The following is a 23,404-nucleotide window of genomic DNA, read 5'->3' as shown; positions in this document are numbered from 1 at the left end:
TCGCCCTTAGACTTCCACACCCAATTTTCTGAGGCTATTAGAAGCCCCACTGACGTACAACTTTCAGCACAAGACCTATAGGACTCTGAGGAGAAGACTGTCTGATGGTGGATCTACTTTTATGTTTCAGATTGCTTCAAACCGACTGGGTGACCTGGTCCCCATGGTAGTTCGATTCTACCTCCTGCAGGAGTATGTGAACATGCTGCAGCGCAAAATGCTGCAGCTGCTGCAGGGCAAAGAGCAGACGGAGGAGCTGCTGCTGGAAGAGGAAGACGTCTTTGAGAAACGTAGGCAGCTCAGCTGCCGCTTGAAAAGGCTGAGAAAAGCACGGCAGGTCTTGACCATGTGTTAAAGCAAAACGGCTGCTGACAGGTTTAATACATAGTGAGAAAATGACCAAGTGTTTGGTAGTTACTGATGATGACCCCCAGGTAGAAACCTATGTGGAAAAATACATCCAAGAGAAAAAAGCATTCCTGTCATTTGCTATTGTATTCAATGACCTGCTAAATAGGTGTGAATTGAACATAGGAACAGGTTAAGATCATTCAGCCACTTGTGCCTGTTATGCTATTCAATTACTTTGTAGCAGATCTGTACCTAAATTCCACCTTAATATCCTTGCCTGATACACAAAAAACTATTGATCTCAGTTTTGAAATCTTTAATTGACCCCCAGCTTCAACAGGTTTCTGGTGAGGGCGGGAAGAGCATTCCAGATATCCTTTACTCTTTGTGTGCGGAAATACTCTCTCTGGTTATGCCTGCCTGGTTTTGGATTCTAGAGCAGAGGAAATGGTTTCTCTTTAAACACCTCAATTAGATCACCCCGTAATCTTCTATACTGCAAGAAGGAGTTGGCTTCTGAGTCCGAGATCAGCAAGAACCTAGGCTACCCACAGTACATGATGGATGGAAAATTGTGGACTGCACGGCCCCAAATTTCCAATTGGTGCTTCTGATGAGCGAGGCTACCCCTTGGCAGTATGGACTTGTAAAATTATCTCTTCAGTATAAGATGCTTGCCTTGTTTACTTTCCACAATCCTTTTTCCTCTCCATCAAATTCTCCCACACCCCAACATTCTGTCTTTACAAGAATAACCTTGTGGTCATTCCCTGGCAATAGTCACGTTTATCTTGGTATCACCGATGCTGCTTCTTGCTGTAAGGTGTACACGAGAAGGGATTAAGTTACTTTCTTTTTTGTTTGAGCCTGCCTGTTAGTGATTTTTTTTTCTTTTTGTTCTTGGCTCATATCAGTTCATAAAAAAAATAGCCAGACCAAGATAATGGTGAAGAGTTAGTATTTTGTGTTACATGGGTTTCATGCACTAGAGCACTCTCTTACCTGTAATGTGGGAGTTGTGCAGCTCTGGTACTGTGTTTTAAAATAAGCTTTTTACAAAGTGTAATGGTTTATTAAGAGATTTTGCAGGGAAATTCAGTGAAACTCCTACTGCCAGCGCACAGACAAGAGCAGTAATGAGGCTTCACACTGGCAGCAAAGCCTTGCTTAGACTAATGTGTGTTATGCGCTGTAATGAGCCTTTGATAGTTCAACAAAAAGACTGTTAAGAAAGCATGTCTGCCTCCTTTTTCTTACTATTTTTGTTCTGTGAAATCAACAGCCAGTAACTAGATTTTCACTCCTTCTATAAAAGCCTTGCCTCAGCCTGGATACAATTCCATGATGACCAAAAGCCATCCCCCTCCAGATCCTCCCTGAATCGTCGCTGGCCAGGAGAGCATTTATTGCCCATCCCTAATTGCCGTTGAGAAGGTGGTGCTGAGCTGCCTTCTTGAACTGCTGCTATCGATGTGAGGTAGATACACCCACAGTGCTGTTAGGAAGGGAGTTCCAGGATTTTGACCCAGCGTCAGTGAAGGAACGGCGCTTTAGTTCCAAGTCAGGATGGTGTGTGGCTTGGAGGGGAGCTTGCAGGTGGTGGTGTTCCCATGCATTTGCTGCCCTTGTCCTTCTAGTTGGTAGAGGTCACGGGTTTGGAAGGTGCTGTCTAAGGAGCCTTGGTGCGTTGCTGCAGTGCATCTTGTAGATGGTACACACTGCTGCCACTGCGCGGTGGTGGAGAGAGTGAATGTTTGTGGATGGGGTGCCAATCAAGCGGGATGCTTTGTCCTGGATGGTGTCGAGCTTCTTGAGTGTTGTTGGAGCTGCACCCATCCAGGCAAGTGGAGAGTATTCATCACACTCCTGACTTGTGCCTTGTAGATGGTGGACAGGCTTTGGGGAGTCAGGAGGTGAGTTACTCGCTGCAGGATTCCTAGCCTCTGACCTGCTCTTGTAGCCACGGTATTTATATGGCTACTCCAGTTCAGTTTCTGGTCGATGGTAATCCCGAGGATGTTGATAGTGGGGGATTCAGTGATGATAATGCCATTGAATGTCAAGGGGAGATGGTTAGATTCTCTCTTGTTGGAGATGGTCATTGCCTGGCACTTGTGTGGCGTGAATGTTACTTGCCACTTATCAGCCCAAGCCTGGATATTGTCCAAGTCTTGCTGCATTTCTACATGGACTGCTTCGATATCTGAGGAGTTACGAATGGTGCTGAACATTGTGCAATCATTAGTGAACATCCCCACTTCTGACCTTTATGATTGAAGGAAGGTCATTGATGAAGCAGCTGAAGATGGTTGGGCCTCAGACACTACCCTGAGGAACTCCTACAGTGTTGTCCTGGAGCTGAGATGATTGACCTCCAACAACCACAACCATCTTCCTTTGCGCTCGGTATGACTCCAGCCAGCGGAGGGTTTTCCCCCTGATTCCCATTGACTTCAGTTTTACTAGGGCTCCTTGATGCCATACTTGGTCAAATGCTGCCTTGCTGTCAAGGGCAGTCACTCTCACCTCACCTTTGAGTTCAGCTCTTTTGTCCATGTTTGAACCAAGGCTGTAATGAGGTCAGGAGCTGAGTGGCCCCGGCGGAACCCGAACTGAGCGTCACTGAGCAGGTTATTGCTAAGCAAGTGCCGCTTGATAGCACTGTCGATGACACATTCCATCACTTTACTGATGATTGAGAGCAGGCTGATGGGGCGGTAATTGGCTGGATTGGACGTGTCCTGCTTTTTGTGTACAGAACATACCTGGGCAATTTTTCACATTGCAGGGTAGATGCCAGAGTTGTAGCTGTACTGGAACAGCTTGGCTAGGGGTGCGGCAAGTTTTGGAGCACAGGTCTTCAGGACTATTGCCGGAATATTGTCAGGGCCCATAGCTTTTACAGTATCCAGTGCCTTCAGTCGTTTCTTGATATCACGCAGAGTGATTCGAATTGGCTGAAGTCTGGCATCTGTGATGCTGGGGACTTCAGGAGGAGGCCGAGATGGATCATCAACTCGGCACTTCCAGCTGAAGATTGTTGCAAATGCTTCAGCCTTATCTTTCGCACTGATGTGCTGGGCTCCCCCATCATTGAGGGTGGGGATATTTGTGGAGCCACCTCCTCCAGTTAGTTGTTTAATTGTCCACCACCATTCACGGCTGGATGTGGCAGGACTGCAGAGCTTCGACCTGATCCGTTGGTTATGGGATCACTTAGCTCTGTCCATTGCATGCTGCTTACGCTGTTTGGCATGCAGATAGTCCTGTGTTGTAGCTTCACCAGGTTGACACCTCATTTTGAAGTATGTCTGGTACTGCTTCTGGCATGCCCTCCTGCACTCTTCATTGAACAAGGGTTGGTCTCCTGGCTTGATGGTAATGGTAGAGTGGGGAATATGCCAGGCCATGAGGTTATAGACTGTGGTTGAGTACAATTCTGCTGCTGATGATGACCCACAGCGCCTCATGGATGCCCAGTTTTGCATTGCTAGATCTGTTTGAAATCTATCCCATTTAGCACGGTGGTACTGCCACACAACACGATGGGCGGTATCCTCAACGTGAAGGCGGGACTTCATCTTCACAAGGACTGTGCGGTAGCCACTTCTACCAATACTGTCATGGACAGATGTATCTGCGGCAGGCAGATTGGTGAGGACGAAGTCAAGTTTGTTTTTCCCTCTTGTTGGTTCCCTCTTCACCTGCCGCATACCCAGTCTAGCAGCTATGTCCTTTAGGACTCGGCCAGCTCGGTCAGTAGTGGTGCTACCGAGCCACTCTTGGTGATGGACATTGAAGTCCCCCACCCAGAGTACATTCTGTGCCCTTTCCACCCTTAGTGCTTCCTCCAAGTGGTGTTCAACATGGAGGAGTACTGACTCATCAGCTGAGGGAGGGCAGTAGGTGGTAATCAGCAGGAGGGCAGTAGGTGGTAATCAGCAGGAGGTTTCCTTGTCCATGTTTGACCTGATGCCATGAGACTTCATGGGGTCTGGAGTCGATGGTGGGGACTCCCAGGGCAACTCCATCTCGACTGTATACCACTGTGCTGCCACCTCTGCTGGGTCTGTCCTGCCAGTGGGACAGGACATACCTGGGGATGGTGATGGCAGTGTCTGGGACATTGCCTGTCAGGTCTGATTCTGTGAGTATGACTATATCAGGCTGTTTCTTGACTAGTCTGTGGGACAGCTCTCCTAACTTTGGCACAAGCCCCCAGATGTTAGTAAGGAGGACTTTGCAGGGTCGACAGGGCTGGATTGTCGTCGTTGTTTCCGGTGCCTAGGTCGATGCCAGGTGGTCTATCCGGTTTCCTTCTTTTTTATTGACTTCCTAGACTAGACTAATACTGGAATGGTTGGGTTGTCTTATGAGGAAAGATTGGACAGGCTAGGCTTGAATCCGCTGGAGTTTAGAAAAGTAAAATTGATTGAAACATATAAGATCCTGAGGGGTCTTGACGGGGTGGATGTGGAAAGGATGTTTCCTTGTGTGGGAGAACCTCGATCTAGTGGTCACTGTTTAAAAATAAGGAGTTGCCCATTTAAGACAGAGATGAGGAGAATTTTTTTCTCTCAGAGGGACGTCCGTCTTTGGAACTCTCTTCCTCAAAAGGTGGTGGAAGTAGAGTCTTTGAATATTTTTAAGACAGAGGTTGATAGATCCTTGATAACCAAGGGGGTGAAAGGTTATCAAGGGTAGGTAGGAATGTGGATTTGAGGTTACAATCAGATCAGCCATGATCTTGTTGAATGGTGGAACAGGCTCAAGGGGTTTAGTGGCCTACTCCTGCTCCTAACTCGTATGTTCGTATGCAATGCAGATCAGGCAATAGTGAATTGGTTTCCTGTTCTACACTACGGCCAATTTTCATTTCCATTTGTCACATTAAGATAGAAATTCTGATCAGCAAACTTTGTTGTTTCCCTTTATTGTATTAAACATCTCAGTCAGAATACTCTTAAACTTTCTCACCTCAAGGGGATACACAAGCCAAGTTTACCCAGTCTCTCATTGTGACATTCTCTTCATTCCTGTGTTCTGACCAGATGAGAAAGGTGTCTTGGGTTCCATGTCCCTTTGTGTATTCGGCCATCTTTAACAGTCAACCTGGATGTGAGCTCCCCCACTTTCAATGTCTGGTGATCAAAAGTCCATTGTGTGTTCAATGTCAGGGAATGGCTGCTTTGTCTTTCCAAACACTGTCTGTTAATATGCAAATGTCTTTTTCAGCCACGGCTGATCTGTTTAACAAGTTCTTTCTTAACTCCAGTAACAGTTTAAAATCAGTGTTCATGACAAAATTAATGTGCTTCATTCTTGGCAGGTGGGGGCCTAGCATAACACCTGGCAGGATGGCCAACCCTCTGGGATTGCTCTGGGATCTACAGACATTACTGATTTATCTCCATGCCTCTAATGCGGCACAGTGGCGCAGTCGTTAGCACTGCAGTCTCACAGCTACAGCAACCCATGTTCAGTTCTGGCATGTTCAGTTCTGGGTTCTGCTTGAGCAGAGTTTGCAAGTTCTCCCTGTGACCACATGGGTTTCCACCAGGTGCTCTGGTTTCCTCCCACAGCCAAAGACTTGCAGGTTGATAGGTAAATTGGCCATTGTAAATTGCCCCTAGTGTAGGTAGGTGGTAGGAGAATGGTTGGGATGTGGTAGGGAATATGGGATTAATGTAGGATTAGTATAAATGGGTGGTTGTTGGTAGGCCAATGGGCCTGTTTCAGTGCTGTATCTCTAAATAATAAAAAAACTCAGAGAAGAACCATTGAGGAATTAAAGAATGGTGTTTGTCATTTATTAATTATGGATATATTGGAAATGGGGGGTGGGGAAAGACAGACGGCCAGTTCTGATGAAAAATCATTGACCTGAAAAGTTAGCTCTGTTTTCCTCTCCACAGATGCTGCCTGACCTGCTGACTATTGCCAGCACTTTGTTTTTGTTTCAGATTTCCAGCATCTGCAGTATTTTGCTTTTATTGTTATGCCAGTAAAGTATCATCCAACTGTATAGTGACTGGTCTGCTCATTTTTCAATTGGGTTGGGAAGGCAGTGTATCAAGAAGATGGATGTGTCAGGTGACCAATGGCTGAAGTGTTGGGGTGGGACATTTGGAGGCAGGAGGTCATGTTACTGCCAGGACCTTGTCCAATCAGAGTTTGCAAACCTACATAATGGCGAATCATAGCTTGACTCTCTTGAGACCAGTGTGGCATTTCCTGAATAGAGTTGCCTGAAATGGAACAATATAACTGCTGTGATACCAGAAATGATAAAGTGTGGGCATACCTATCAGGAGAGGATGAACAGTCTGGGACTCTTTTCTCCAGAAAAAAGTGACTTAATAGAGGTCTTTAAAATTATGAAAGTCTTTGTTAGACTAGACCACAGAGGGCTAGATTTTACCAAGCCCTCAACATCAGGCTCTGTGGCCAGGGGAGCCAAAAGATGGGGCCAGCAGCTGTCCGCCACAGAGGCCAAAGCCGGAAGGGCCTGGCCCGATTCTCCTGGCGGGGGCTGAGCGACGGGGGCTGGATTTCAATGTTTAAATTAATGATATATTGTTACGAGGGTTTCCATTTTTTGTTACAACTTGAGAATCTATATTTTAAAACTGAAGAGGCTGAACTTAGTGGTTGTATTTAAAATAAGTTACCAGAAGGTTTGGACTGAATATAAACAGGTTTTACTGAAGGCACCTGTTTGCAAAGAACCCAGCAGGGGGTTGTATTTTGACCTGAAGAGCTATTTGCTTATTGACAAGTGAGGATTTATGGTTGTCATCGGACTTGTTTCTGGAAAAAGTCGGTTTCATTTTGAATTGTTAACCAAAAAACAGTTGGTTTGGCTAATCGAGGCAGTTGGAGTTTGCTTATTGACCTGCCAGGAGAACAGAAAATCCAGCTAGCCCATCTTTCTCTTGAAAAGCAAATCCTGTGTCAAGTGTGTTCCTGTTGCCTCCTGTATTTGAAGAAATCCTGCATGTTTGCAGAATCCATGCATCTTTGAAGGAACTTTGCATCGAATGTGTGAGAATTGAAATCTTTGTTGCTGCACCTCTGATGTAAGACCTATGTGCAGCCTTCTGTAGCTGCATCTCTTGGAAATCTACCCAGACTGTTCATCAACATTGCTTGGAAAGATCTGTTCCAGGAAAATTCCTAATGGCAGTCACCTATTTGCCTTTGGGACACCTCACCAAAACAAAGGACTTACATGCTCTCTCTTCAGTCTTTTTTTTAATTTCTTCTATTTTTTGTGACAGCTAATAACCGGCTGTGTATGTGAGTGTGTGTGAGGGCTAAGATAAGGGGCTTTAATATTTCAATTCATGTGTATTTTATTATTGGTTAAGATTTGGGGTGTAATAAATGGATAATTTTGTTGTTTATTAAAGAAACCTGGTTAGTGTGTTTTATTCTGGGGTAGAAATAGAGTATCTGATTGACTGTTTTCAGTAAGTGACAATATTTAAATATTGTGACCTGTGGAGAAGTGGGACTGAATTAACAGTGCATTCCTCCTGCCTTGGTCATAACAATGCATTAATATAAATGATAATTAATTAAACCTTCAATCTTCCAGGCCTGCTACGATCTTCGGCACGGTGGTCAGCATTCCCGCGCCTTCAATTCCCCATCTGGGGAAAGACGGCGTGACACTGGTGGTGAGGGGGGCGGAGTTAATATTTTCAGTGTGGAGAGGGGGGACGGAGTCAAATAAATATAATGGGTGTAGGGGATGGTGGTAAGGGGTGAACTTTAAACCTTGCGCAGTCTGGGGGTGGGGGAAGGTCAGATTTAAAAGATGTGTTTTGGGAGGGGGGAGAGGGCAAATAGTTAATGTAATTGTTACTGGGGGTTGGTAAAGGGGTGTTAGAACTTTCATAAATTTTGTGGGGGAGGTGGTGCATCTTTAAAAATTCAAATTGACCAGCAGGGCTGGTTAATGGTGCCAGCGCCTGCACACAGGCAGCTAATGCTATTGCCAGGGACAGACAACCCATCCCCTCCATGAGAGGGGGTGGGGAATGGGGGCGGCGGGGGGGGCATCCCTGGCTATTGGCTGAATAACCTGTCTGAATTTAGATTAGCTGCAGGGTGATGGAGTTTAGCACAGAATATTAGATCATTTTCTGAAGAAGAAGAAAGAGACACTTGCATTTGTATAGCACCTTTCACAATCTCCTGACTTTACAGACAATGCAGTGGGGTCACTGTTGTCATGTAGGAAACGTGGCAGCCAATCCCTGGCTAAAATCCAGCCCAGAATGTTTTTCCACTTGTATGGAAGAGCAAAACTAGGGGCCATCAATACCAAATAGTTGTCAAAAAATCAAATAGGGAATTCAGGAGAAACTTCTTTACTCAACAGAGTGGTGAGAATGTGGACCATGCTACCACAGCAAGTAGTTGAAGCTAATAGCATTGATGCATTTCAGGAGACACCAGATAAGCATATGAGGGAGAATGGAATAGAGGGTTATACTGATAGAGTCAGATGAGGAAAGACAAGAGGAGGCATGTGTGGTGCAGACATGGCAACATGGATTGGTTGGGCCTGTTTCTGTGCTGCAATATATCCTATGTATTGCAGTTCTTTGCATTTATATTCTATACTTCATGTGAAGGTCATTAGCCTACAAACCTTTTTGATTCCTTTTAACATCTGCAGGACAGCATTTAATGATTTATCTACCCAGATCCTTAAATCCCTTTGCTCATTCATACCCCCTAGATTGTATTCTACTGACTATTCTTACATCCAAAGTACAAGGCTCATTAAGGATTGAAAGATAATGAAATTAGGGGGACTTCCCATGACATAAATGGAGCATGTGAACAGTGCACATTGTTTCCGTCCTCTTACTTTTTCTATTTACATCATCTTGTAATGTTCTTTGCTCTTCACTGCTCATTATACCTTCTGGCTTAATATTATCTGCAAACTGAAATTAGGAACATAGGAACAGGTCATTCAGCCTCTTGAGCCTGTTCTGTCATTCAGTTAGGTCCTGGTTGATCTGTATTTAAACATCAACTACCCACCTTCTGTTTCTTAACCCTCTTAGGAGACAGGAAGAAAAATGGATATAAATAGCAATATTTATATAGAAAACAAATGGGTTAATGTTTCGAAGTGTAAACACTTTGTCAGTACTCAGAGGTGCAAGTTATCTAAGTCCCTTTGTTTTGTCCAGCACCGAAGAGTCTTCCGTTTTCTGTATACAACCAGGATGGGTACCTGCCAGGATTTCTACAGGACAGTTCAGCTTTTCTGTGGAGTATTCTAAAACATACATCTTGCAACAAAAGTCTGATTTTCAAGCTAGAAGTCCGATTTTCCCCTCTTCTGTCTTACAGCTCCCATTAGCTATTAAGACTTTCAATGAATTTTTGAATGTCAGCAAAATGTGAGCTCGATGCCAACCCCTGTCCTTCCACCCTGTCTGTTTTTGGACTTGCAAGGAAGTGGCACTATTAACTACTACACAGAGACCCTGGAACAGTGCAAACCCAGTCGTTGTTTAGCCAACCCCTGCAGGAATATTGGTCTCAATGTGCGATGTAACTGTGCAATGATCCTGAATGCAGTGTCTTGAAATAATTCATAAATAACACACCATCCAAGAAGAAAAAAGGTGCATCTATACCCTTTATTGCATTGCATTTGTCAGTTGACACATCATTGTCTCTCAATTATGAACCAAGCATTGTCTAAGTATATCTAGTTTCATTAAATCCAACCAATGTTTAACATATATTTATTGTGAGTTCTTCCATAGCAAAGTTTGCATTGGACACTAAATTCTTAATCCCAAAACACACTGACAGAAAAACTTGCATTTATATAGTGCCTTTCACAACCTCAGGATATCCCAAAGCACTTTACAGCCAATGAAATAATTCTGAAGTGTAGTCACTGTTGTGACTATTTCAACACCTTAACACCCAGGAGCTTAGTTTGTAAAGAATAAAGCCAAAGCAATGTAATTAATAGTGCCAGTATAGAAAAATAGTGCAAGTAGTTTCTGCATAGCATTACAATTCCATGATAACTATAGTAGATCTAATCTTTCAGTACATGGGGCGAAGCACTGGAGTTTCTGCTTTGGGCGCTGTTGCTGATCGGGGTGCAAAATTACCCCAAAATTGTGTTGGTTTTGAGAAAGGTATTTTCCTTCTTAAGTTTCAAATTCATTTGCCTTTTGCCGAACATAAATTTTGTCTTGAAACAACACAACCAGGCAACGTTAAGAACATTTTATTTCAAAAAATTCTTTAAAAAATCCCCTGCTGTCGTTCAGGGTGGTAACCTGTTGCAGTTGGATTATTACAAAAAAGTGAGCCGAGTGTCTAGTCTACCATCTGTGAGTAATCCGATTTTAAATAACTGAAAATGACATGAGGAAAACTATATAGAACCATTTGCTAGTTATCTTGATGTACTGTAGTTAGTTTAAAAATGTAAAAAAATGTTATATTCAAAAGCTTTTAAAATGTCCCTATTAGTCGCTTTGCACCTAAAAAAGAGCATAATTGTAAGGGTTAACTCAAAGGCCTGCAAATAAGCGCATTAGTATTAGCTTGTAATTATGATTAATTAGATCTGAGGGTGTGGCTGGTTTTGTGGGAAGGACTGGCTTTTAGCACGATTGCGAAAACATGATTTGTGTTGACTGTAATTTGTGCTTAAACTTCCCTGATCTTTTGTGCCAGTTTGATCAACTTCAGGTGAAAAACCAGCACAACCTAGCAGCACTACTGCCCGGGGTATCAGAAGAAGCATTAGAGCCACTTCTCACTGCGCGACATCTGTACAAATACCATTTTCCACGTGGTACCACTCTGTCATGGCTGGTGCTGGTAGAAATGTAGTGCAGTGAGGAGTCAATACCTTGCAGAGGGAATGAAAAAGAAAAAGCTGTCGAGAAAAAAAATTTTTAAATATGCTGTGTCATTACATTCTATTGATTTTGTTAGCCATCAGAACAGATCTTGCTTTGTTCAATTGATCCAGGGAGTCTTTGAATCTTTTACGTTTGTTTGCGATGCCCTGATCCTCATCCAGGAGTTCATCAGCATCTGCTCCATTGACAAAAGTTTGAGTCATCTTCAGCTTGACCTGGTTTGCAAATTCTTGCAGAAGGTGATATTTTGTCACCATGGGAACTATTTGAATCAATCGATCTATAACAATCTGAGTAATTTAAGAAAATAAAGGATTAAGATCACTGGAATGGACCTCACAATGTAAACAACAGTGGCTTCCTTTTAAGGAGAAAAATAATAAGAAAAAGATTTTCTGCACCTTTCATTACCTTAGAACATCCCAAAGTACTTTATAGCCAATGAAGTATTATAATCTAAGAAACACAGCATAGTGATTATATTACTGGACTAGTAATTCAGAGGCCTGGGCTAATGACCTGGTGACATGAGTTTGAATCCCACCATGGCAGCTGCGGAATTTAAATTCAACCATTTAAATAAAACAGAAATAAAAAGCTGATATCAATAATGGTGACCATGAAACGACTGGATTGTTGCAAAAACGCAACTGGTTCACTCATGTCCTTCAGGGAAGGAAATCTGCCATTCTTACCTGGTCTGGCCAACTTGTGACTCCAAACTCACAGCAATGTGGTTGACTCTTAACTGCTCTCTGAAATGGCCCAGCAAGCCACTCAGATGTATAGGGATGGGCAATAAATACTGGCTTTGCCAGTACTGCCCACATTCCTTGAATGAATGAAAGAAAAAGCCAATTTGCACATTGCAAGGTCCCACAAGCAACAGTGAGATGATGACCAACAATCTGTTTTAATTATGTTAGTTGAGGGATAATTATTGGCCAGGGCACTGCAGAGTACTCCCCTGCTCTTCTTCAAGATAGTGGCACCTAAGGGGACAGAGTGGGCCTCAGTTCAATGTCTCTTCTGAACGAAGGCATCTCTATCAGTGTGTTTTTTCCCTCATTGGTGTACATAACAAAACAGAAGTATGTATTTAAGAACTTCTAACTGCTTTTGAATACCAACCTGATAATAGGCTTGTAAGTGAGCAGCCATTTCAAGGTTTGTACTACCGGGTGATGAACTTCTATGAGTGCTTTTCTCAGATCTCAAATGCATCTGTACCAGTTTGTTGCTATGCATCGCATCTGGTGCATAAACCATGTCCTCCATGTTAAAGTGCATCTTCAACATTTTCTCTGCATCCTGTTCCTGTTTTTGGCGGATTTGAGCAATTAAGGCCTGTGAAAAAGTACAGAGATGTTTGCAAAGCATTTGAGAGCATAAAATAATTCATGGTCTCATGGCAGCCCCATCCTCTCCCAGTAAGCTTCCACCTTTGGCAACTGGAGGACTGTTCAGTTCTGGGGCTCTGTACATGAGGAAGGACATATTGTCCTTGGAGGGGATGCAGCATAGATTCACCAGAAAAAGTCTAAAAGGATTAAATTATCAGGACAAATTGCATAGGCCTGGATTTTAAGAGCCCACTGCCGATCTCAGTGGCGAACTCAAAGAATAATGGCCCACATGCGTGGGACACACGCCAAAGAGCTGCTGCAATGTCACGCACAGCGGCTCATTTAAATAGCTGGGGCAGCCTGCCCCCCTCAAACACATGGAGAAAGCAGGCTGTCTGCCCCTGTCAATGGTGTGAGCTGCCTGCGTGCAGATGCTGGCCCAATTTTTAAAGGGCAGCCAGCTCTGCCGACATATTTAAATTTTTAAAGAGAACCACCTCCCAGAAATTTATCAAATACATTTGTAATGCCCCTTTCCCATCCCCCCAGTAACAATTATATTAACTATTTGCCCATCCCCCAACAACACCTTTAAATCTGCCCTTTCCCCCCAGACTGCACAAAGTTTAAAGTTCACTCCTTCCCATCACCCTCAACACCCATTCTGTTTATTTGACCCCACCCACCTCCCACACTGAAATTCTTAACTCCTCCCCCCTCCCCACCAGTGGCACACTGGCTTTGTCAGACGGGGAATTGAAGATGTGGGAATGCCGGCCGCCCCGCCGAAGATCACAGCAGGCCTGGAAAATTGAAAGTAAGTTCATTTAAATTTGTGCATTTAAATAGTTAAACATTGAAATCCAAGTCCCATTGCCCAGCGGTGAGGGAGGGGGGGTGGGTGGTTGGTGGGGGGGGGGAGCCGCCACAGAGCCTTGCCGCCAACGGGAGGATCGGGCCCAGCCCTCTCAATGTCCGCCTTCATGGTGAACCACTGCCGGCACCCACATCCAGCCCCCACTGCAACACTGCCCCCCCCCACCCCCCACCACAGAGAAAGACATAAAATCCAGCCCATCGACTAGTTACCTCAGGTCAGCAGAGAGACAGATTGCCAGGAGGACACAGATGAAAAGTGCCCTTGTACGAAGAGCATGCAAGCATTTCACATGGTTAATTTGGATCAACATGTCAATGTTATTACGCAATCTGAGGCATTCACGATGATCGGGATTGGATGTCCGGCGAAAAATGGCAAGCATAAGCTCAGAGTAAAAATCAACACTGCAGCAAGGGCAAATATTCTGCCCATCTGCATACTGAAGGTCATGTACTTAATGAAATGGGAATCTATGGTACGACCCCCCCACCCCACCCCACCCCACAGCTGACTGCCTACAATGGTTCTACAATCTAGTGCATTGGAACAATGACCATACCGTGCAGCTATGGGAGCTCTGAATGGCTAGCACAAGTGTTTTATATTATAGACACAACTGGACCAGCTGTCACAGGACTTCCAGTCTGCCGTGATTTATGAATTGTCACAATACATGAATTCAGCAATGCATCACAGATGGTAGGAAATACCCAGGTCGAGTGTATCGGGTTGGTCCATGTAAAGGATGACACAAAGGTTGGCAATCTTGACATGAAGAGGCGATATGACTGGTCATCTCTCTTCAGTTGCAGCATGTACCGAGTGGCCAGAGGGATTGCCGATGATTGTTGATGTTGCCAGTCATCATTTTTCTAAGCTTTTGAACAAGGGAAGATGAAGGCATCTTATGACAGGCAAGCAGGACCAGAATTAACGCAATTCGAGTAGGAAAGAAGGTCAGATTCCTCAATCATGCATCAGGACTAGTATCCTGCAGAAATTACAATGATATGCGACCAGCCCAGATCGTACGAGGTCCAGATACCCAATGGTGCAATTCTCAAACAGAACTGGTCAACTAAGAGAACTGTATGACAACATTATATGTGACAACCCTATGGCATCACAGCCACATTCAAAGACAAGTCTGAAGATGAATATACTGAGGCTAGGAGCACAGAGGAAGAACATGGTAACCAGTGTTCTGAGTCACCAGAGCCTCAGAGGAATCGTCAAGATGAGCTCATCTCTGGGAAGATCTGACAAGATCAATAAGCAAATCTCCTCTATGTTTTTAGAGAGTGTTAAACTTATTTACTTATCAATAACATTTTGTTTTAATCAGGTATAGTTAGTTCGAACCACAACATCATTTTATATTGTACATATGTTTTTACCTTTGATAAAAAGGGCGATGTTGTGGGCCCACCTTAAGAGCAGACCACCATAAGAAGCTGTAAGTGAAGGGCCATAAGTGAAGGTCACAGGAGGAAGTGATGTCATGTCACACATGGCCAGGGAGTTGTGGGTGTAGCCTGACAGAGTGAGATGTGTTTAGATGTGGTTCGTGCAGTAACTGTTTGTATATGTTCCGGGTACTGCCTGTGTGGAGTTTGCAAGTTCTCCCTGTGTCTGCGTGGGTTTTCTCCGGGTGCTCCGGTTTCCTCCCACAAGCCAAAAGACTTGCAGGTTGATAGGTAAATTGGCCATTATAAATTGTCACTCGTATAGGTAGGTGGTAGGGAAATATAGGGACAGGTGGGGATGTTTGGTAGGAATATGGGATTAGTGTAGGATTAGTATAAATGGGTGGTTGATGTTCGGCACAGACTCGGTGGGCCGAAGGGCCTGTTTCAGTGCTGTATCTCTAATCTAATGTATATATATGTCCTAGTTAAGTTGTAATAAAAACCAACGTTTTCTTTGGGTATTACTTGTAGTCCTGTGAGTCTTACAATAGATCACATACCAAAGAAACAAGTAATATTACACTCTGCCATTCAATAAGACCATGACTGATCTACTTCAACACCACTTTTCTGCCCTTTCCCCATATCTCTTGATTCCCTTAGTGTCCAAATACAAAGGGATATTTAAACTATTCATGTGCTGCTGGAACCAGGAGAACGTCATCTGTGCAGTGCAAATCGTTACATTTAACTTGTAGAGGTGCAAGTGTCGATACTTGGCAATTTTGCTTGTAAATCTTTAGAGGAGCAAAGAGAAATTTCAGAGACTAATTTTCACAGGAGATTTAGGACAAACGATCCATGGCTTGCTAGGCTGAAATGTCGATCTTGATAAGCCAAATGGACTTTTCTGCAACCATGTACGCTTCTGATCTTACGTTGGGAGGAAGTCATTTTGCAAGGCTCTACTCCAGCCGGTTGATGACTACAGGTTTTAAAACCGGGCATAAAATGTTGCAGCCCTATCTCTTTTGGCACTCAACTCTAGTAAAGCTCCCTGTCAGAAGTAAAGCCTCACAAAATGAACCCCAAAGGACAACTAATTGGCTCTGCAAAACATACTGATTGTAGTACTATTCTCTTCCTTAAATAACTTCAATGCATGAATCTGATATCCCTTAACAGAGCCATTAATGCCTGAACCATCCCAATAACCAGAAAACTTACTTATCAGTCAATGAACAGGCTGGGTCTCTTTAATATTGAAAAGAGAAGGCCGAGGGGTGACCGAATAGAAGCTTTTAAAATTATGAAAGGTTTCGATAGAGTAGACACAGAGAGAGTGTTTTGTGGGGAGGAGGAAAACTAGAGGGCATCAATAAAAGATAGTCACCAAAATATCAAATCGAGAATTCAAAAGAATCTTCCTCATCCAGAGACTGGCGAGAATGTGGAACTCGCTACCACAGAGAGTGGTTCAGGCAACCAGTATAGATAAATTCAAGGAAAGGGAGAATGAGGGAGAAGAGAAGAGAAGGCTATGCTTGTAGAGTTGGATGAAGGAAGATGAGAAGAAACACAAGTGCAGCAGAAATGCCGACATAGACTGGTTGAGCTGAATGGCCTGTTCCTGTAATAAAAACAGAAAACGCTGGAAATACTCAGCGGGTCTGGTAGTATCTGTGGAGAGAGAAATAGAGTTAACGTTTCAGGTCTATGACCTTTCATCAGAACTGGCAAAGGTTATAAATGTAATAGACTTTGAGCAAGTGAAAGGGGGGAGGGAAAGAAGAACCAAAGGGAAGGTCTGTGATAGGGCAGAGGGCAGGAGAGATTAAATGACAGAGATATCACAGAACAGAAGGCAAAGGAAGTGCTAATAGTTGTAGTAAAGTACAAAGTATTTGTCCAGAGACAGTGTTGTTACTGGTAGAATAATGAACAGCTCTGGCCTGTTTCTGTGCTGTATATTTTATGTAATTCTATGTAATATCAATGTCCCAAAAACTCCATCTTGGTTCAGTGTCTTTGATACACATACCTTGCTTTCTTCCATTAAATTCGGGTAAAGATTAAAATGTTCAAATCCCATTCTGTTATACGTTGTCTGGACTTTATCTGAGAAAAGAATGCAAGAAATAGCTCAATTATACTTACTGTTATAAAACATGATTGTGCACAAAGTAACTTCTGGAGAATTGGGAACATTACATTGCAGGAACATTAATAAGCATAGAACAGTCCTTCAGCAAGAATTAGTCAGGAGGCAGGAGGCTGTGTGGGATAGAGTGTGGTGGCTTGAGTGTCAGATAAAATATGGATCAAGAGTCGGGAGGGGGGCTCGGGATTCGGGGGGAGGTATATTGGGAGTCAGAGGAAGGGATGATATGGGAATAGGGCGGAGCTAGGTAGGAAATTAGCAAGCAGAACCTCAAAAGTAGTAATCTCTGGATTACTCCCAGTGCCACGCGCAAGTGAGTATAGAAATAGAAGGGTAAGACAGATGAATGCGTGGCTGGAAAGATGGTGCAGGAGGGAGGGCTTTAGATTCCTGGGACATTGGGACTGGCTCTGGGGGAGATGGGGCCTGTACAGGTTGGGCGGGTTGCACCTGAACGGAGTCAGGACTGAGTTCCTTGCGGGACGTTTTGCTAGTGCCGTTGGGGAGGGTTTAAATTAGTTTGGCGGGCGATGGGGACCTGAGGGTAAACTCAGTTGGGACAAAATCAGAAATGAAAATGGAAGGTGGAAAATTAATGGAGGAGTCTGGAAGACAGAGGAAACAATGGTTAGAAAATTAAAAAAAGAGTTTGGCAGTGCTCAAGGGTATCTATTTCAATGCAAGGAGTATAGCAAATAAAGCAGATGAGCTGAAGGCACAGATAGACTCGTGGCAGTATGATATCATAGCTATTACAGAAACATGGCTTAAGGAGGGACATGAATGGTAGCTCAACGTTCCTGGTTACAGGGTTTTCAGAGGCGATCAGGAGGGGGATAAGAAAGAAGGGGTAGTGGCAATTTTGGACAAGGAAAGCTGAGAGTAGGGATGATATGTTGGAAGGTTCATCAAATGAGGCCATATGGATTGAGCTAAGGAACAAAAAAGGGGCAATCACACTGCTGGGAGTGTGCTATAGACTCCAAACAGTCAGAGGAAGATAGAAGAACAGATATGTAGGCAAATCTCTGAGAAGTGCAAGAACAATAGGGCAGTAATAGTAGGGGATTTTAACTACCCCAATATTAACTGGGATAACTTTAGCGTGAAAGGAATTGAGGGAGCAGAATTCTTGAGGTGCATTCAGGAGAACCTTTTTGGCCAGTATGTAGCAAGTCCAACAAGATAGGGCACAGTTTTAGAATTGGATTTAGGAAATGAAGATGAGCAGGTGGAAGGAATGGCAGTGGGAGAGCATTTTGGTGGTAGCAATCATAGTTCAATCAGTTTTAACATAATTATGGAAAAGGACAGAGATAGAACAGGAGTGAGAGTTCTCAATTGGGGCAAGGCCAATTTTACTAAACTGAGGAGTGATTAAGCAAAAGTGGACTGGAAATAGCTCCTTGAAGATAACTCAGTGTCAGAGCAGTGTTAGGCATTCAAAGGGGAGATTCAAGGGGTTCAGAGAAAACATGTTCCCACATCGAAAAAGGGTGAGGCAGCCAAATCTAAAGCCCCATTAATGTCAAGGAGCCTACAGGGTAAGATAAGACAGAAAAGGAAAGTTTATGTCCGACACCAAGAACTCAATACTGTAGTAGAAATCCAAGAGGAGCATAGAAAGTTGAGGGGTGAAATCAAAAAGGAAATTAGGAAAGCAAAGAAAGGGCATGAAAGAATATTGGCAAGCAAAATCAGGGTGAACCCAAAGATGTTTTATCAGTACATTAAGAGTAAGAGGATAACTAAGGAGAGAGTAGGGCACAAAAAGACCATAAAGGAAACCTATGTGTAGGGGCGGAAGATATTGGTATGGTTCTTAACGAAAACTTTGCATCTGTCTTCACAAAAGTGGGGGACGATGCAGATATTATAGTTAAGGAGGAAGAGTGTGAAGTATTGGATGTGATAAACACAGGGAGAGAGGAAGGATTAATGGGATTAGCATCCTTGAAAGTTGATAAGGATGAAATGTACCCTAGGCTGTTAAATGACACAAGAGAGGAAATAGCAGAGGGTCTGACCAACATTTTCCAGTCCTCACTGGATACAGGTGTGGTGCCGGAGGACTGGAGAATTGCTAACCTTGTACCTCTGTTTAAAAAGGGAGCGAAGGATAGACTAATTAATTGCAGGCCAGTCAGTCTAACCTCAGTAGTGGGCAAATTATTGGAATCTATTCTGAGAGACAGAATAAACTGTCACTTAGAAAGGCATGGGTTAATCAAGGATAGTCAGCATGGATTTGTTAAGGGAAGATCTTGTTTCACCAACTTGATTGAAGTTTTTGAAGAAGTAACAAGGAAGATAGATGAGAGTACTGCAGTTGATGTGGTCTGCATGGATTTTAGCAGGGCTTTTGACAAGGTCCCACATGGCAGACTGATTAAAAAAATAAAATCCCATGGGATGCAGGGAAATGAAGCAAGGTGGATACAAAATTGGCTCAGGGCAGAAAACAAAGGGTAATTGTGGACGGGTGTTTTAGCGACTGGAGAGCTGTTTCCAATGGCGTTCTGCAGGGTTGAATATTGGGTCCTTTGCTTTTTGTGGTATATATTAACGATTTGGACGTAAATGTAGGGGGCATGATCAAGAAGTTTGCAGACGACACAAAGATTGGCCATGTGATAGATAGCGAGGAAGATAGCTGTAGGCTGCAGGAAAATATTGATGGTCTGGTCAGATGGGCAGAAAAGTGGCAAATGGAATTCAACCTGGAGAAGTGTGAGGTGAGGGATGTTGGAATGAATGTCCACAGATCCCTGAAGGTAGCAGGACAGGTTGATAAGGTAGTTAAGAAGGCACATGGAATCCTTTCCTTTATTAGCCGAGGTGTAGAATATAAGAGCAGGGAGGTTATGCTGGAACTGTATAACTCATTGGTTAGGTCACAACTTGAGTACTGTGTGCAGTTCTGGTCACCTCATTACAGAAAGGGTGTAATTGCACTATAGAGGGTACAAAAGAGATTTATGAGGATGTTGCCAGGACTGGAAAAATGCAGCTATGAGGCAAGATTGGATAGGCTGGGGTTGTTCTCCTTGGAGCAGAGAAGGCTGAGGGGAGATCTGATTGAAATGTACAAAATTGTGAGGGGCCTGGATAGAATGGAGGTGAAGGGTCTATTCACCATAGCAGAGAGGTCAGTGATGAGGGGCATAGATTTAAAGTGATTGGGAGAAAAATTAGAGGGGAGATGAGGAAAATCTTTTTCGCCCAGAGGGTGGTCGGGGTCTGGAACTCACTGCCTGAAAAGGTAGTTGAAGCAGAAACCCTCAACCCATTTAAAAGGAGTCTGGATATGCACCTCAAGTGCCGTAATCTGCAGGGTTATGGATCAAATGCTGGAAGGTGGGATTAGAATATGCGAATCGTTTTTCGGCCAGCACAGACATGATAGGCCAAGTGGTCTCTTTCTGTGCCTTAAACGTTCCATGATACTATGATTGTGAATCATGGCAGGGGAAGACATGGTTTCAGAGTTGGGGGCGCTCAAGACTCAACAAGAGCTTGAGAGTCGAGGGCTCGAGTCGGGGTGAGGAGCTCGTGAGTCCAGTGGGGCAAGGGAGCCAAGGGCTTGAGATTCGGGAAGGTTGAGTGCCAGGGGGATTCGGGAATTGGGGATTCTCAAGAGTCAGGAGAAGGAGGCTCAGGACTCAGAGCATCTTGAGTCAAGGGGCTTGGGAATTAGGGGTCTCAGGAATCAGGGTGTTGGGAATTAAGGGGACCCCAGAGCTTGAAATTGGAGTGAGCTCAGGAATTGAGGGTCGGAGAGGGGCTCAGTAGTTGGGAGTCGGGGTGAGGGGCTTGGGAGTCAGGCATGGCGTGCTCGGGAGTAGGAGTCAGGTGTGGTTCGGGAGTTGTGGATTGGGAGCAGCTCGGGAATTGGGAGTCAGGGTGAGGTGCTTGGGAGTCGGGAGTCTTGTGAGGTTTGGAAGTTGTGGGTTGGGAGGGGCTCAGGAGTTGCAAGTCATCGTGGACTCGAGAGTTAGGAGTTGGAGGGGAGAGGCTCAAGTTTAACAGATGACTATGGTTTCCCAAGCTCTCCACCACTGGAGTTTTCCTCCTATTATTCCTGGTTCTGTTGTAGACTAATTGATAGAGATTGATTGATGTGATTAATTGACAATTTCATCATCATTGTATCATGTATCTACTGGGATGATAGACAGTGAACTAAATACGCCTTGCTCATTTTTGTTCTAGTACTTCCTATTTGCTAACAGGCAGAGACAGCCTGAAAATTGATGGGACTCCAGTGTGTCTTTTCTTGTCTGTTGTCCTGCTGAAACCTAGCAACAACCAGAAGACACAAAAGAATACTGAGTTCCCAGTTCAAATAAATGCAAAGCAACCTCATGGTTGGAACTAAAAGGTGACAAAAAGATACACATCAAGGACCAGTGATTTGTAGAAGATTAATCACATGGTACAACTGATCAGTGGAATGGAATACAGCTTGTTTCCATTCACCACTAGTTCTAGCAATGCACTCCACTGATGTTCAGTTTTTAATAAATTTGTTTGAGGGATATTCTTTGGCCTTCTTGTCTCGAGAGACAATGGGTAAGTTCCTGGAGGTGGTCAGTGGTTTGTGAAGCAACGCCTGGAGTGGCTATAAAGCCGATTCTAGAGTGACAGACTCTTCCACAGGTGCTGCAGATAAAATTGGTTGTCGGGGCTGTTACACAGTTGGCTCTCTCCTTGCACTTCTGACTTTTTTCCTGCCAACAGCTAAGTCTCTTCGACTTGCCACTCTTTAGCCCTGCCTTTATGGCTGTCCGCCAGCTCTGGCGATCACTGGCAACTGACTCTCACAACTTGTGATCAATGTCACAGGACTTAATGTCGTGTTTGCAGACGTCTTTAAAGCGGAGACATGGACGGCCGGTGGGTCTGAAACCAGTGACGAGCTCGCTGTACAATGTATCCTTGGGGATCCTGCCATCTTCCATGCAGCTCACATGGCCAAGCTATCTCAAGTGCCGCTGGCTCAATAGGGTGTAAATGCTGGGGATGTTGGCTGCCTCAAGGACTTCTGCGTTGGAGATACGGTCCTGCCACCTGATGCCAAGGATTCTCCGGAGACAGCGAAGATGGAATGAGTTGAGACATTGCTCTTGGCTGACTTACATTGTCCAGGCCTCACTGCCTTAGAGCAAGGTACTGAGGACACAGGCTTGAAACACTCGGACTTTTGTGTTCCGTGTCAGTGCGCCATTTTCCCACACTCTCTTGGCCAGTCTGGACATAGCAGCGGCCGCCTTTCCCATGCGCTTGTTGATTTCTGCATCGAGAGACAGGTTACTGGTGATAGTTGAGCCTAGGTAGGTGAACTCTTGAACCACTTCCAGAGCATGGTCGCTGATATTGATGGATGGAGCATTTCTGACGTCCTGTCCCATGATGTTCGTTTTCTTGAGGCTGATGGTTAGGCTAAATTCGTTGCAGGGAGCCACAATCCTGTTGATGAGTCTCTGCAGACACTCTTCAGCGTGAGATGTTAATGCAGCATCGTCAGCAAAGAGGAGTTCCCTGATGAAGACCTTCCGTACTTTGGTCTTCGCAGGTTGAACAACCTGCCATCTGATCTTGTGTGGAGGAAAATTCCTTTTTCTAAAGACTGGAATGCATGTGAGAGCAGCAGGGAGAAGAAGATCCCAAACAGTGTAGATGCGAGAACACAGCCCTGTGTCACGCCACTCAGGATTGGAAAGGGGTCTGATGAGGCACTGCTATGCTGAATTGTGCCTTTCATACTGTCATGGAATGAGGTGATGATACTTAGTAGCTTTGGTGGACATCTGATCTTTGCTAGTAGTCTGAAGAGACCACGTCTGCTGATGAGATCAAAGGCTTTGGTAAGATCCATGAAAGCAACGTAGAGGGGCATCTATTGTTCGTGGCATTTCTCCTGTAGCTGGCGAAGGGAGAACAGCATGTCAATGGTGGATCTCTCTGCTCGAAAGCCACACTGTGCCTCAGGGTAGACACGCTCAGCCAGCTTCTGGAGCCTGTTTAAAACGACTCGAGTGAAGACTTTCCCCACTATGCTGAGCAGGGAGCTTCCATGGTAGTTGTTGCAGTCACCGCGGTCACCCTTGTTCTTATAGAGGGTGATGATATTGGCATCGCGCATGTCCTGTGGTACTGCTCCCTCATCCCAGCACAGGCAAAGCAGTTCATGGAGTGCTGAGAGTATAGCAGGCTTGGCACTCTTGATTATTTCAGGGGTAATGCCGTATTTCCCAGGGGCTTTTCCGCTGGCTAGAGAATCAATGGCATCACTGAGATTAGATTTTGTTGGCTGCTCGTCCAGCTCATCC

General features: G+C 44.4%; 2 protein-coding genes across 5 annotated transcripts in view; one reads left to right on the top strand and one right to left on the bottom strand.

Moving 5' to 3' along the window:
• The window catches only part of LOC137374698 (interferon-induced GTP-binding protein Mx3-like), a 51,298-nt gene extending 43,310 nt beyond the window's left edge, over window positions 1–7,988 (top strand). For all 3 annotated transcript variants that reach the window (XM_068041219.1, XM_068041217.1, XM_068041218.1), the window contains one exon: window positions 131–7,988. In XM_068041219.1, the coding sequence (XP_067897320.1) occupies window positions 131–355 (225 nt within the window). In that variant the 3' untranslated portion in view covers window positions 356–7,988. The remainder of the gene's footprint in view (window positions 1–130) is intronic.
• A 2,038-nt stretch (window positions 7,989–10,026) lies between these two features.
• The window catches only part of LOC137374695 (interferon-induced GTP-binding protein Mx-like), a 57,845-nt gene continuing 44,467 nt past the window's right edge, over window positions 10,027–23,404 (bottom strand). For both annotated transcript variants that reach the window (XM_068041204.1, XM_068041205.1), the window contains exons 11-13: window positions 16,953–17,029; window positions 12,408–12,623; window positions 10,027–11,566 (exon numbers count right to left, since the gene is read on the bottom strand). In XM_068041204.1, coding sequence (XP_067897305.1) covers window positions 11,327–11,566; window positions 12,408–12,623; window positions 16,953–17,029 — 533 coding nt within the window. In that variant the 3' untranslated portion in view covers window positions 10,027–11,326. The remainder of the gene's footprint in view (window positions 11,567–12,407; window positions 12,624–16,952; window positions 17,030–23,404) is intronic.

Source organism: Heterodontus francisci, chromosome 10 (assembly GCF_036365525.1).
Source record: "Heterodontus francisci isolate sHetFra1 chromosome 10, sHetFra1.hap1, whole genome shotgun sequence".
Lineage (NCBI taxonomy): Eukaryota > Metazoa > Chordata > Chondrichthyes > Heterodontiformes > Heterodontidae > Heterodontus > Heterodontus francisci.
The sequence above is the reverse complement of the archived record's forward strand: the minus strand, read 5'-3'. Positions and strand labels throughout refer to the sequence as shown.